General features: G+C 38.4%; 1 protein-coding gene across 1 annotated transcript in view; it reads left to right on the forward strand.

Moving 5' to 3' along the window:
- LOC125080031 (beta-galactosidase-1-like protein 3) overlaps positions 1 to 15,541 on the forward strand; it is a 40,132-nt gene that overhangs the window by 22,404 nt on the left and 2,187 nt on the right. The window contains exons 10-18 of the mRNA XM_047693832.1: positions 6,739 to 6,823; positions 8,543 to 8,680; positions 9,287 to 9,367; positions 10,020 to 10,126; positions 10,980 to 11,120; positions 11,442 to 11,513; positions 12,280 to 12,358; positions 12,792 to 12,879; positions 13,162 to 13,273. Of these exons, the coding sequence (XP_047549788.1) occupies positions 6,739 to 6,823; positions 8,543 to 8,680; positions 9,287 to 9,367; positions 10,020 to 10,126; positions 10,980 to 11,120; positions 11,442 to 11,513; positions 12,280 to 12,358; positions 12,792 to 12,879; positions 13,162 to 13,273 (903 nt within the window). The remainder of the gene's footprint in view (positions 1 to 6,738; positions 6,824 to 8,542; positions 8,681 to 9,286; positions 9,368 to 10,019; positions 10,127 to 10,979; positions 11,121 to 11,441; positions 11,514 to 12,279; positions 12,359 to 12,791; positions 12,880 to 13,161; positions 13,274 to 15,541) is intronic.

Consider the following 15,541-nt stretch of genomic DNA (forward strand, 5'->3'; position numbering starts at 1 on the left):
TGACCTGAGCTGAAGCCAGAGGCTTAACTCACTGAGCCACCCAGGCGCCCCTTATTGGTCTTTTCTATTGTGTTTTTATTCTCTCATTTATTTCTATTGTGTTCATTATTATTTCCTTTCTTCTATTAGCTTTGGGCTTCATTTGTTCTTTTTTTAGTTCCTTGAGGTGTCAAGTTAGGTTGTTTATTTGAGATCTTGTTTTTTAATGTAGGCATTTATCATACAAATTTAACTTTTAGACAGCTTTTTCTTCATCCCTTAAGTTTTGATATGTAGTTCTATTTTCATTTGCCTTAAGATTTCTTGATTTCTTTTTTTGACCCATTGATTGTTCAGTAGAATGTTTAATCTTTATATACTTTTGAATTTTCCAGTTTTCTTCTTGTAATTTATTTCTAGTTTTATACTATTATGTTTGGAAAAGAGCTTGATAAGCTCATCTTATATTTTATTAACCTTATTAAGTAAATATTTACAAATGTTATATCCTCTTATTTGATTGACCTCTTTATATTGATCCCCTATATAATGACCTTCTTTATCACTTATTACAGTGTTTGGCTTAAAGTTTATTTTGTGTGATATGAGTATAGCTATCCCAGTTTTCTTTTGATTTCCATTTATAGGGAATATCTTTTCCATCTCTTGCTTTCAATATATGTATGTCCTTAAATGTTCAGTAAGTCTTTTGTAGGCAACATATAGATGGGTCTTATTTTTTTTTTTTACCCATTCCACTATTCTATGTCTTTTGATTAGAAAATTAGGCCATTTACTTTTATTTATTTTGTTTATTTTTAATTTTTTAAGATTTTATTTATTTATTTTTCAGAGAGAGAGATAGGGAGAGAGAGAGAGCGAAAGAACAAGCACTGGGAGCAGCAGGCAGAGGGAGAAACAGGCTCCCTGCTGAACAAGGAACCTGATGCAGGACTTGATTCCAGAACCCTGTGATCATGACCTGAGCCAAAGGCAGATGCTTAACTGACTGAGCCACCCAGGCATCCCTATTTTATTTTATTTTTTTAAAGATTTTATTTATTTATTTGAGAGAGAGAGAGAACAAGAACAGGGGAGAGGGACAGAAGGAGAGGGAGAAGCAGACTCCCTGATGAGCAGAGAGCCCAACACAGGACTTGGTCCCAGGACCCTGGGATCATGGCCTGAGCTGAAGGCAGATGCTTAACCAACCAAGCCACCCAGGTGCTACTCCATTTACTTTTAAAGTAACTATTGATAGTTAATGTACTTATTGTCATTTTGTTCATTGTTTGATGGCTGTTTTATAATTCATTTGTTTCTTCTTTTCTTGCTCCCTTCTTATGTGATTTGATGATTTTCTCTAAAGGTATGCTCAGATTCCCTTCTCTTTATCCTTCATATATTTACCATACATTTTGCTTTTTGATTACCATGAGGCTTGCATGAAACAACTTAAATTTATATCAGTCTATTTTAAGTTGGTAACAACTTAGTTCAAACACATTATAAAATTACATTTTTATTACCCTCCCCCATGTTTTGTGTTCTTGATGTCAGAATTTATCCCCGATTCTGCAATAATTATTTTCTTTAAAGCTTCTGATACATTGTATTATGCAAAATGTACTCCTTTTACCAGCTTGTGAACCCCATTCTGTAATTACAAATACGAAATTGTCAATATACTATAGGGTATGCTTTCTACTTGGAAGAAATTTGTGCTGGTACTAAAATCTTCAACAAAATGCACTTTCTTTCTACGTTTGTTCAACACCTGATAGAACTTCAGGGCTTTGGCAGTCTTTTTTTTTTTTTTTTTTTTAATTTATGCTTTGAAGTTTCAGATGTCCATTGGATTCATAGAAGATGTTGTTTGTATTTCTATTTCTCATTTTTCATTATGATTTTGAGGATTTCCAAGAGGAGTATGTCGAGTGCACCAATAGCACAGTAACTTTTTAATACCAGAAATCAGTTTCCCCTCTTTAATGCAAATGGTATTTATTTAATAAAAGTTTCCAGTGAAAAATAATAACTACCAAAAAAGAAGAAAATGGAAGCCAGGGAGTATACACTTAATTCAGGAAATAGAATATAACATCAAAAATGCTTATTAATATGCATAAAGATATGAACAAGATTATTTATGTGTGAGAGAAGAATAAGATATTAAGGAAAAGGACCAGAGGAATCTTTGACATTAAAATCTAATATTAAAAGTTAAATATGAGTTGGAGGTAAAGTTGAGGAAATTTCCTAGAAATAGTACAAGTCAGTAGGATATAAAATATGAGAGAACATAAATGTCTCATAAGATCAATTTAGAAGGCCCAACACCTTACTAATAGTAGTTATCAAAAGAGGACAAAGAACACAGAGAAAAGGAAATTATAAGTAACTAATGTAAGAAAACTTCCTTTAACTGAAGGATATGTATCTCTAAATTGAAAATACTCCTCAAATGGTCAACACAATAAATGATTTAAAAAAGACCCATATTGTAAAATTAACATTATTCAGAAAGAAAAACCATAGGCTTACTCTATACCAAACAATGAGAATCAGGATTTTTAAGTATTGACATTGGATAACGCAAAGCAATGAAATATACTTTTAAAATTCTGAGGATAAGTGAGTTTCAACTTAGAATTTTATACTCAGTCTAAATATGAAGAAACTGTATTGCAGAATACAGATATTTAAGGGCTCAGATTATTTATTTTCTATACACCCTTTTTATGTAAATGTTTGAAGGATGCAGAACTAAGGGATTAAGGCAAGATAGAAGAACACATAGAATCCAGAAAACATTGTATTCAACTCCAGGGATCAGCTGAGAAAAGGCCTTGGAGGACAGGTCTTCAGGCTTACAGTATGACTTTTTTTTTTTTTTTTCCAATTTTCAGTATGATTATTTTTGATCATGGGAGGATGCTGGAGGACTCCAGGAGTAAAACTGAGAATGCACAATATGAATGCCTGACATATTCCCCAAGAGAAGCCCACCATAACTTTCCATTGTAATGTCCATGGGATATTAACTACCTCTCCTGCTGTGCAGAAGATGTCAACTTTTTAAAAAAGAACGTGCATTATTCTGGAGCATTGAAAATGTTGGGCTAGACGTGGAATGCAGGTATCAGACTGAAAGCCTATGGTATCTGACAGTTTAGGTTACCAGTAACATGAATTTTTTTTTTAAAGATTTTATTTTATTTATTTGACAGAGAGAGATCACAAGTAGGCAGAGAGGCAGGCAGAGAGAGAGGGAAGCAGGCTCCTCGCAGAGCAGAGAGCCCAATGCGGGGCTCGATCCCAGGACCCTGAGATCATGACCTGAGCCGAAGGCAGAGGCTTTAACCCACTGAGCCACCCAGGCGCCCCAGTAACATGAATTTTAAAAGAGATGCCTATGTTTTAAGGCAAGAGTTAGTTTAGAAGTTTTGAGAAATGGAATTGCTTTGATTTGTTCTCCTCTACTTTTAGGTAATAAGTCGTTTACATTCCAGATGCAATAGGGTGTATTGGTTAGGAGTGTGGAGTCAAGCTAGTCTGGCTGAATTCAAATCCCAGTTCTAGTACTTCCTAGCTGAGTGAACTTGGATGGGTTATCTAATCTTATTTTTTTCATTTGCAAAATAAAGACTCATAATATCTACTTTATAGTTTGTCACACAGAACAAAGTAAGTGAAGTACTTTAAGCAGTACTCGGTACATAGTAAAAGTTTGATCATTAGTTATTTTAATATGATAACAATTGCTTTATATAAATAAAAAGTATAGTCCATAAAGACATAATAACATTTATGAATTGTTATATATCAGAGTATTTATTAGCAAATATATACAAAATAAGAATTTTTAGAAATAAAAAATAAATAAAAAATAATTACAGTGGATCAATACAGATGAGGTAGAATAAAATTTAATTATGGAGAATATAATTTAAATATGGAGAAAATGAATGAAATACCTGATAGATAGTATAACTTAGTAGCTGATAGTTCAGCTTAGACTTGGATTTGAGTAGCTCTGTACTTAGCAGCAATGTGACTTCTGAGACTCAGTTTTTTTTCTTTTTTCAAATTTTTGTTTAAATTCTAGTTAATGTATAATGTAATATTGGTTTCAGGGGTAGAATTAAATGATTCATCACTTACATATAATACCCAGTGCTCCTCATAACAAGTGCCCTTCTTAATACCCATCACCTATTTTGCCCATCCCCCACCCACCTTCCCTCCATCAGCCCTTAGTTTGTTCTCTAATATTGAGTCTCTTATGATCTGCTTCCCTCTCTCTCTCTTTTTCCCCCCTCCCATATATTCATCTGTTTTGTTTCTTAAATTCCATATATGACTGAAATCATATGTTATTTGTCTTTCTCTGACTGACTTATTTTGCTTAGCATAATACACTTTAGCTCAATCCACATTGTTGCAAATGACAAGGTGCCATTCTTTTCTATGGCTGGGGAGTATCCCATTGTATATATATATATATACCACACCTTCTTATCCATCAGTCGTTGGACATTTGGGCTCTTTCCATAATTTGGCTATTGTTGACCATTCTGCTAGAAATAGCAGGGTGCATGTACCCCTTTGAATCTGGATTTTTTTAATCTTTTGGGTAAATACCTGGTAATGCAATTGCTGGGTTATAGGGTAATTCTGTTTTTAACTTTTTGAAGAACCTCCATACTGTTTTCCAGAGTAGCTGTAACAGCTTGCATTCCACTAACAGTATAAGAGGGTTCCCCTTTCTTTGCATCCTTGCTAATATAGGTTGTCTCCTGACTTGTTAATTTTAGCTATTCTGACAGGTGTGGGGTGATATCTTATTGTGGTTTTGATTTGTATTTCCCTGATGACAAGTGATGTGGAGCATTTTTTCATGTGTCTATTGGCCATCTGGGTGTCTTCTTTGGAAAAATGCCTATTCATGTCTTCTGTCCATTTCTTAATTGGATTATTTATTTTTGGGGGGTGTTGAGTTTGATACATTCTTTATAGATTTTAGATACTAACCCTTTATCAGATATTTGAAAATATCTTCTCCCATCCTGTAGGCTGCCTTTTAGTTTTGTTGGTTGTTTCCTTTTCTATGCAGAAGCTTTTTATCTTGATGAAGTCCCAATAGTTCATTTTTGCTTTTGTTTCCCTTGCCTCTGGCAACATGTCTAGTAAGAAGTTGCTATAGCTAAGGTCAAAGAGGTTGCTACCTGTATTCTCTAGGATTTTTATGGTTTCCTGTCTCACATCTAGGTCGTTCATATATTTTGAATTTATTTTTGTATATGGTATAAGACAGTGGTCCACTTTTATTCTTCTGCATGTCACTGTCCAGTTTTCCCATCACCATCTATTGAAAAGACTGTCTTTTTTCCATTGGATCTTCTTTCCAGCTTTGTCAAAGATTAGTTGACCGTACAGTTGTGGGTTCCATTTCTGGGTTTTCTCTTCTGTTCCATTGATCTATGTGTCTGTTATTGTGCCAGCACCATACTGCCCTGATGACTACAGCATTGTAATATAGCTTTGAAGTCTGGAATGGTCTCCTGCTTTACTTTTTCAGGACTGCTTTGGCTCTTCAGGGTCATTTGTAGTTCCATACAAATCTTAGGATTGTTTGTTGTAGCTTCGTGAAAAATGCTGGTCGTATTTTGATAGGGATTTCATTGAATTTATAGATTGTTTTGGGTAGTACAGATTTTTTAAAAATTTTGTTTATTTTTTTAATTTTTAATTTTTTATTAACATATAATGTATTATTAGCCCGAGGGGTATAGGTCTGTGAATCATCAGGCTTATATACTTCCCAGCACTCACCATAGCACATACCCTCCCTAGGTAGTATAGATATTTTAACAATGTTTGTTCTTCCATTCCACAAGCATGGAATGTTTTTCCATTTCTTTGTGTCCTTTTCAATTTCTTTCATATGTGTTCTGTAGTTTTCAGAGTACAGACTGTTACCTCTTTGGTTAGGTTTATTCCTAGATATCTTACTGTTTTTGGTGCAATTATAAATGGGATTGATTCTTTAATATTTATTTCTGCTGTTTCATGATTGGCAAGTAAAAATGCCACAGATTTCTGTATGTTGATTTTATACCCTGTGACTTTGCTGAATTCATGTATTCTAACAAATTTTTGGTGGAGTCTTTTGGATTTCCTCCATAGAGTATTGTGTCATCTGAAAATAGTGAAAGTTTGACTCCTTACTTGTTGATTTGGATGCCTTTTATTTCTTTTTATTGTCTGATTGCTGAGGCTAAGTCTTCCAGTACTATATTAAATAGTATGATGAGAGTGAATATCCCTGTCTTATTCTTGACCACGGAGGAAAATCTCTCAGTTTTTCCCCATTGAGGATAATATTAGCTGTGGGCCTTTGGTATATGTGAGCCTCAATATTTGTGTCAGGAATTGCAGTCAGGTCCTTGTTTATCCAAAGCCAATTTTTTTAAAACCAGCCTCACATATGACAAGGTTGGAATCATAGATGGTGCTATCCAGGTACAGCAGTGAGACATACAAAGTTTAAGGAGTATGGAGAATGTTTAGGAGAGGTGGAGAAACCAAAGCTATGGGTGATGGTAAAGGGGTGATGGGAAAGGAGGGAGAATGAAGTGCTGAACTTTGAAGAAGTGAAGAGCATGAGTTCCTTAAATTTTCGTCTGTTGTGCTTAGCTTTTCTGATTTTCTTTTTACATTTTCTCAGACTTGGTATTTGATTTGGTTTGTTTCTAGAGCAATAAGCCCATTATGATCATGGAATTCTGGGTTGGCTGGTTTGACACATGGGGAAGTGAACATTCAGTTGCTAATGCTGAGGGTAAGTGTTTTGCAGTGTTTGACCCCAAGTAGAGGTGGTTCTGAGTCATGGATCATTCATACATTTCTTTGCTAATGAATTAGCTCATTCAGCCCAAACTATTTATTCAACACTTTTGTGTACAAGGACTTGGCTACGCTTGAGGGTGAACTGATGAATAAAAATGACCTGGTCCCTTCCCCCAGGGAGCTTGTTATTTAGTAGTGTTGCCAGATAATTAAGATGTAAATCAAGGGTTCTACATCTGACAAGAGTTTTGAAGCAAACAGGTGCAGTGACAGAAAAGAGAGGGACAAGCCTGCAGAGGTAAGGCAAGGTGGTCATGGAAAGGGTCTTGGAAAGGCAACATCTCTGAAGAAGGGGATGCATTTGCTAAGTCTTAATAATCTCTGGTAAATCGCAGGCCATTGCTATGGCGATGTCAACTAAGTGGTAGTCATTGTCAGGAAATAACATGCAATGATGGTTGAAAGCATGGGTCCTGCAACCGAAGAGATCAAGATTTCAGCCTCAGCTCTGCTAGTCTGCGTGACTAGCTGCATGATCCAAGGCAGCTTTCCTTGTCTGCTAAACCTCAGTGTTCTCACTGAAAATGGGAATTATCATGTTCCCCACCTCATAGGGTTGTTGTGGGGGTTAAGTGCAGTAAACAACTCGGAACAGTGCCTGGCTGATGTTGACTTAGTAAAAATATTTTGCTGCTAAAGATATTTTGCTGTCGATGTTATGAAAATAAGCTCACTTGTATCAGAAGTAACGTAAACCAATGAAAAATGCCAGGTAACTGAGGAAAGCCTGCTTGGCCTGAAACAAAAGAAAACCCACCCCAACAAACAAGTTTTTTGATTACTTTCATGTCAGGCACTATGGTGTGTTTCTTACCTGTATTCTTTCATCAGTACTATGAGATAGTAGAAATTAGGACTTTCATTTAACAGATAAAAATAAAAAAGAATAAAATACCAAGGATAAATTTAACTAAGGAAGTTAAATACCTATACTTTGAAAATTCTGAGATATTGATGAAAGAAATGGAAGACAACACAAATAAATGGAAAAATACACCATGCTTATGAATTGGAAGAACTAATATTATCAAATGTCCATACTACCCAAAGCAATATACAAATTCAATGTAATCCCTATCAAATACCAATAGAGAAATAGAAGTTGTCCAAGTTAATACAAGTAGTAAAGAGCACAGCCAGAATTGAATCCCATATCTGACTTTTAACCAATTCCCTAAGATGGCCAGTGGAAGGTTGATCATACCTCTTAAAGTCATGATGAAAAAATAAGAGTTTCTGTGGCTAAAGATTGGGAACAGCTACTTGTGGACTACTGCAGTGGTTTTATATTACTCTAGAAGGGAGTAATGAGATTATACTAATTATTTGTATAATTTCAGAAAATTTAATGAACATTAGATATTTAAGTCACATTAAGTTTCTTAGGCTATTATTTAATAGATATGAGATGGAGCTAAATTATGTCCATACTCTGAGGAAAACAATTTTTAAAAAGGCTCTTGGTATTGATAAGACTTGGTTTCCTGGAATAGTTTTGGCCAATTCCACCTATTTTCTCCTAGAATCTTAGTGGAGATTGAAACACAAAACAATTAAGTTGATTCTGGGGTGGGGTTGAGAATAAGATTTCACCAAAGACTTCTGTCTTAATTTTTAATTTTCTCTGTGTTCTTGTCTTCCTCCTCTACAGATGTTAAGGAAACTGTGTCCAAATTTATCACATCTGAGATCTCCTTCAATGTATATATGTTCCATGGTGGAACCAACTTTGGTTTCATGAATGGGGCCACATATTTTGGGATACACAAACCTGTTGTCACTAGCTATGGCAAGTGCTTGCTGGTATGGTCACCTCCCAGCATAAGTGGTACTGGAGTTTTACAGAGAAGGTTCCAAAAGCATCTTCTGAGCATCATTGAATTCTTGACTTACAACCTATGTTGAGCATTCAGGATATTCCTGTCTATTTTCCTTTCTTCTGTGATGTTCATAATGCCCCCTGCAGGTTGTCATTGCAGTAGATGGGGTGCCTCAGACCTAGAGCCCTGCTTCACTCATGATATATATCACCCCTTGACTTGAACCTTCTAAGACACACAGAATACAAATGGTGATTGCTGGTACTGATAGACACACCTGGGCAATCCAGATTGAGGGAAGAAAAGGGTATCCATTAGAAAACAGAAGGATGAGTCCAATGTCTCTGCAGCATCAGATCCCCAGGAAGGGTTGTGGGGAGTATTCCCAGAGTGACATAACATACCCTCGCCCCTGCCCACACACACACATCCCAGCCTGGGATGGACTGGTCCAGGGCACGGGGAAGATGTATCTTCTCTCTCCCTCTGGTAGCCCTGGCCCATCTCATGCCAGCAGTGCTGAAACAGGGTCTGTTGTGGAAGATTGCCTGGCCAGTGACTCTGGTGTCTTGCAGACTATGATGCTATCCTGACAGAGGCCGGGGATTACACAGAAAAATATTTCAAGCTTCAAGGACTCCTTAGCTCTGTCTTAGGTACTCCGCAATCACTTTTAATTTGAGGGATGGCTTTCCTCATAAAGTGGAAGGGTGAGGGAAGGGAAGGTTCCCCCATGGGCAAAAGTTTGGAGCCTTAAGGGCAAGGGCAACCTTAAGTTCAAATCCTGGTTTTCCCACTTAAAAGATGAGGGGCTTTTCGTGAGTGTTTCAAGACCCTGAAGCCTGTTTCCTCACTAAAATATGAAGACAGTGATATCCATCTCCTATAATGACTGTGAAGATTAAATAATTTACTATTTGTAGATCTCTTGGTATGATGGCATGGTACCCTTACATACGATAGCAAAAATAAATACAGTTAATAATCTGCTATGCGCTAGAAAGTGAGCACTGGCATTGCCAGAAGGCGCAAGGTAGATTTCTTGCTCCCTGAGAGCCCTCAGTCCCTATGACCGACATTACCTTATAGAGGTCTATAGCTATCAGTTACCATGCACATAAAACTCATTCCAATTTAGTTATTTCCAGTTTCTCATCACTCTTGGAGAAGTATACACATATTCTAGGATAGGACCCATTTCTCCTGTTGGCCCTGGGATATGAGAGTTCATGGGTAGGAATGGGGAAATTTGGAGAAAGCAGTAGTTATTTCAGGCCCTTCTTGCCCCATGGCTTATTTTCATTTCAGCAATGCCTCTGCCACCTTTGCCCAAGCTCACTCCCAAGGCTGAGTATCCTTCTGTGAAACCATCCCTTTACTTGCCACTGTGGGATGTTCTACAGTACTTACATGAGGTGAGTACTACCTGGCCCTGGAATGGGGGGTTGGCTACTGGGGACCTGTGGGAGAGAGCTTTAGGCCACAGAGTAGAGATTCTTTAAAGGACTTTTTATGGGAAGGGTGAAAATAAATCTTTTAGATTTTGTCCAAACTTAGAACTATGGGGTAAGAACCACAAAATTTTTCTCCGGGCAGACTGTAAAGGGGTTTGAACTTGAAGAATGAGTTGGGGGGGTGGGAAGCAGGATATTAGAGGATCCTGTTTCCCAGCTCAGATCAACCATCTGCTAGATGTTCTTAGGTGGAACTGCGTAATCCATATAGGAAACACTGAGAGCCAGGAACCCATAAAACTGAGTTTCTGACTCTTCTTCACCATCCAATAGGCCAAATCACTGAACTTTTACGTGTCCATTCTCTCCCTTTAAAATTAGACTATCTGTCCTATTTTGAAGAAAAGGTGAAAATTGCTTGAAAAATATTAACTCTTGAATTCATATTAGTTTCACTTCTGCTGTTGCTGTTTTAGATAAATACAGTTATTGGCACATAATGTAGATGCTAACTAAATGTTTGCTTTAGTGCATAATTCTTATTCAACTTCAGTTATGTTAAAATACAGTTTATTCACTCCATTAATTCTCATGATTACAGCAATTGTTCCCTCTATGATGCTCCTACTATCCCCTGAGTTTCCTGGTCAGTGGAGATGATGAAAATCATCAAATAGCATGGGTTTAATATTTCTTACCCAAAGAACTGTTGGGGACCATTAGGATGTACAACAAAAAATGACAAGGGCCTAAAGAAGAAGAATCCCAACTTCTCACCACCCTGGCCCCTGTTTCTGCTATGTTTCTCTCTTAGCCAGTTATATCTCATACACCAGTCAACATGGAGAACCTCCCTATAAACAGTGGGAATGGCCAGTCCTATGGATTCGTGCTTTATGAAACTTCCATTTGCTCTGGAGGTTCTCTCCATGCTAATGTTCACGATACAGCACAGGTAGGTATCAACAGACTGTAAATGGAGGTAAGCAGAACCGGACTCTGTTATTGGGGTGGGTAGTCACTGGTCAGCTTTACTATTAGATGGTATTTTCAAGCACCTATTATTTGTGAGGCATTGGGAATATAAAGTCAAGCCAAAGAGATTTGTTTTTGGCTTTGTTAGAACTTAAGCCTGTGAAGTCCTCCTGTTCAGCTTGTAGCCATCTGTGATCACCAAGGCTGGTCTCTTCCTTCAAAATGACCTGCTTCCTAAATTAGAGCCTCTCTTCTTTCTTCAGGTGGGCCAGTAAGTCTGATGCTGGCTCTTCTTTTGCAGGTGTTTTTGAATGAGATAAGTATAGGACTTCTGGATGATCATACTAAGACGTTGATTATTCCTAAAATCAGGGTATGTGATTCAAGAGTCTTGGTGCTGCCCTAGACATCTGACTCAAAAGCAAGCGTAGCCTGGTCCTGAGATAGAATACCGCCTTTCTCTGCCACTGCCCTTTGATATTGCTTCTCACTTAGGGTTCCGTCAACAAGTGCTTAGGGCTATAAGCATAACTGCATCTCCCAGGTCCAGGTGTAGCAGAGTTGCAACATACATGCTACAGGGTAAATGGAACTTCCCGTTAGGTCCTGAGTCAATCATTAGCTGCTGCTTGGGTCTCTGATCAAAAGCACACAGCTGATGGGGCGCCTGGGTGGCTCAGTGGGTTAAGCCTCTGCCTTCGGCTCAGGTCATGATCTCAGGGTCCTGGGATCGAGCCCCGCATCGGGCTCTCTGCTCAGCAGGGAGCCTGCTTCCCCCCCTCTCTCTCTGCCAGCCTCTCTGTCTACTTGTGATCTCCCTCTCTCTGTCAAATAAATAAATGAAGTCTTTAAAAAAAAAAAAAAGCACACAGCTGAGCCTCTCTGCCTTTCTTAAGGCAGATCAGCAGATGAAAGGGAAGATTGAGTTTGGAACAGGAACACAAAGGGTCCTCATGAGAGAGAAGGACTGCTGTACTCTGGAGACCCCTTTTCTCCCATTTGCTTGTCTTTCTATTTGGGACTCAGAGAAAAGAATGCGTTGGAGAGTAAAAACTCTGTGAGGACATGTAGTCTCTGTAAAATGGTCTATCCCAAGCAGGAATGCCAACTTCCTTCTTATTTTTTCTTTTTCTTTTTAGGAATGTCAACTTCTAAGGATCCTGGTAGAAAATCAAGGACGAGTCAATTTTTCGTGGAAAATTCAAGATCAGCGGAAAGGTGGGAAACAGGCTGTAATCTCTCTTTGTAGTTACTTGGATTCTCAGATTGGGACGATGTTGCTGTTGGGAGGAGAAAATGAGTCCCTTGAGCAGTGGGATGAATAGGTCCCTGGACCAAAGGCTCCCTCTCCATTGTCCTGCCTTTTCCAGTTCTCCTGGGTGGAAAAGCAGAACGGTTAGGTAGGGCCCTGGCCTGTTGTAGAGCCGGACCCAGTCTGCCATTGGGAATTTCAGAGAAAGTACTGATACTAAGTGGGAAACTTTCTTCATAATATGGAACCATGTAACAGGAAACTTTCGGTAATAGCAGGTTAGACAAGTCTTTGCCCTCCTGGCTGATTCTTTGTCACAGGCATATACAGTCTGAATTTCTTTATCCCAGACACTGGAGAATGTCCAATCCCTGTATTTTTTCTTACTCTCACCTGCAGGACTAACTGAATCAGTTACTATCAATAAGGTTCCCCTGAATGGTTTTGCTATCTATTCTCTGGAAATGACAATGAGCTTCTTTGAAAGGTATGTTCCTCCTTATGCCTAAACCTTTGGAGGTATCAAGGGGCTTATAGAAGTCAAACTCTTTGCAGATGAAGAGCTAAAATCCAGACAACTGATTTACCCAGGATTATAGAGTGCTTTGGGGTCAGGACTAGAACCCTAGAACAAGTCTCCTGACTCTTGATTTTAATGCTTCTAATCTAATACATCTCCTAGTCCCTGGGTGGGGAAATCTAGGGTCAGTGTTTGCACTAGAGTGGGGAAGGGTCTTTTCTCTTCTTCAAGGCTCTACTCTTCCTCCAGACTCCGCTCTGCCACCTGGAGGCCTGTCCCAAAGGACTATTTGGGCCCTGCCTTCTACCTTGGTACCTTGAAGGTTGACTCTTCACCCAAGGACACCTTCCTGAGTCTACTGGTAGGTGAGCTGCCCTCATCTGTTCTGGTGTCCCAACCACCTCTTCTTGTCAAAAGAGTTTTAAAACAAAGCTGTAGTGTTCCTGGTGGGAATGCCTCCCCGTTTTCCTTGTTTTTCTGTTCTTCACTTCTAACAAGACTTCCAACATTTCTCAAACTTCCTAATTATCATTATTTAAAAAATAATAAATCAAAACACAACAGAAAACCTGAAATAATAAGATGGAGAGAGCAAATGATGGAATTTCTCCTTTCAACCCACCTTCCATTCCAATTACTTTCTACTTTTCAGAACTAAACACTACCTGTGTCACTGGACCAAAGTGGGCTGCTCCTCAGTGAGTTATAGACAGACTATACCAAATGGAGTTGCATCACAAGTCATTTATTTATGCAAATAAGGAGATTTGTGGGGAATAATTTCCAAAGTCCTGTCTCCCTGAAGATGGGAAAGCAGACTCTTTTATTAGGGCTTGGGATGAATATTCAGAAGGGGATTTTAACACCATGAGGCTGAGGTCACTTCTGGCACTTTCTGGTTCATCTGCACAGGTGTGGCCCTCAAATGTTTCTTTTTCTATTCTAGCAGTCTGTTAGTTTCTTTCTAAAAGATAAAATTGACAGCTCAGCAGAAGCCTCTAGGAATTAGTTCCTAAAAGATAACATTGACAGGCAGAAGCTTCTCCTAGAAATTTCCTGAATTCAGGGGTTAGGCTGACAGTTTGTGGTTAGGCTAACAGTTTGTGGGATTTCATATATAACTTTGCCTAAACATATACACAATTACTTTTTACACTAATGGGTTCACTCCCTAAATTATATTCTGCAACTTGCTTTTTAAAAATACTATACCTCAGGGCGCCTGGGTGGCTCAGTGGGTTAAGCCGCTGCCTTCGGCTCAGGTCATGATCTCAGGGTCCTGGGATCGAGCCCCGCATCGGGCTCTCTGCTCAGCAGGGAGCCTGCTTCCTCCTCTCTCTCTGCCTGCCTCTCTGCCTGCTTGTGATCTCTCTCTGTCAAATAAATAAATAAAATCTTAAAAAAAAAACTATACCTCCTATAGCTTTTTATGTATAAATGCACATAATAAATGCACAGTTCAATAAATTATCACAAAGTGAACACCATGTACTTCTTTTGAGATAAAAAAGTAAAATATTGTCAGCACCCTTCCCAATCACTATCTCTCCTTGTCCCTTAAAGTGAACCATTATCTAGAGGTGTCTGGGTGTCTCGGTTGTTAAGCGTCTGCCTTCATCTCAGGTCATGATCCCAGTGTCCTGGGATTGAGCCCCGTGTTGGGCTCTCTGCTTGGAGGGGAGCTTACTTCTCCCTCTCCAGCTGCCCCCTATTTCTCCCTCTCTAGCTCCCCTACCCCCACTTGTGTTTCCTTTCTCACTGTCTTTCTCTGTCAAATAAATAGATAAAATCTTAAAAAAAAACATACTAGGGGCACCTGGGTGGCTCAGTGGGTTAAAGCCTCTGCCTTTAGCTCAGGTCACGATCCCAGGTTCCTGGGATCGAGTCCCACATCGGGCTTTCTGCTCAGTGGGGAGCCTGTTTCCCTGGCTCTCTCTCTGCCTGCCTCTCTGCCTACTTGTGATCTCTATCAAATAAATAAATAAAATCTTTAAAAAAAAACAGATTAAAAAAAGGTGAACCATTATCTTGACTTCTAACACTCTAATTCAGTGCTTTCCCTTGTACTTATTTATTTTAATATCTTAAACATTTTAATATGTTTCTAATACGTATTATTTTAATTGTTCAACTTTTTTTTTTAATTGTTCAACTTTTTAAAAAAAAGATTTTATTTATTTATTTGAGAGAGAGATAAAGCATGAGTGGGGTGGAGGGGCAGAGGAGAAAAAGAAGCAGACTCTACTGATCTGGGAGCCCAACATAGGGCTCAATCTCAGGACCCAGAGATCATGACCTGAGCCAAAGTCAGATGCTAACTGACTGAGCCACCCAGATGCCCCACCACTTTTAAATACTAATAATTTCCCTTATTACCTACTCCTATTGTTTTGCATTTTAAAGTTTTTAATTCAAGTATAATTAATATCCAGTGTTACATTAGTTTCTGGTGTACAATATAGTGATTCAGCAATTGTATTCATTTCTTGGTGCTGATCAAGATAAGACTACTCATAATCTCCTTTATCTATTTTATCCATTCCTCCACCCATCTCCTCTCTGGCAATCACTGGTTTGTTCTCTGTATATAAGAGTCTGTTTATTCACTTGTCTCTTTTTTCATTTGTTT

The sequence above is a fragment of the Lutra lutra genome, chromosome 10 (assembly GCF_902655055.1).
Source record: "Lutra lutra chromosome 10, mLutLut1.2, whole genome shotgun sequence".
NCBI lineage: Eukaryota > Metazoa > Chordata > Mammalia > Carnivora > Mustelidae > Lutra > Lutra lutra.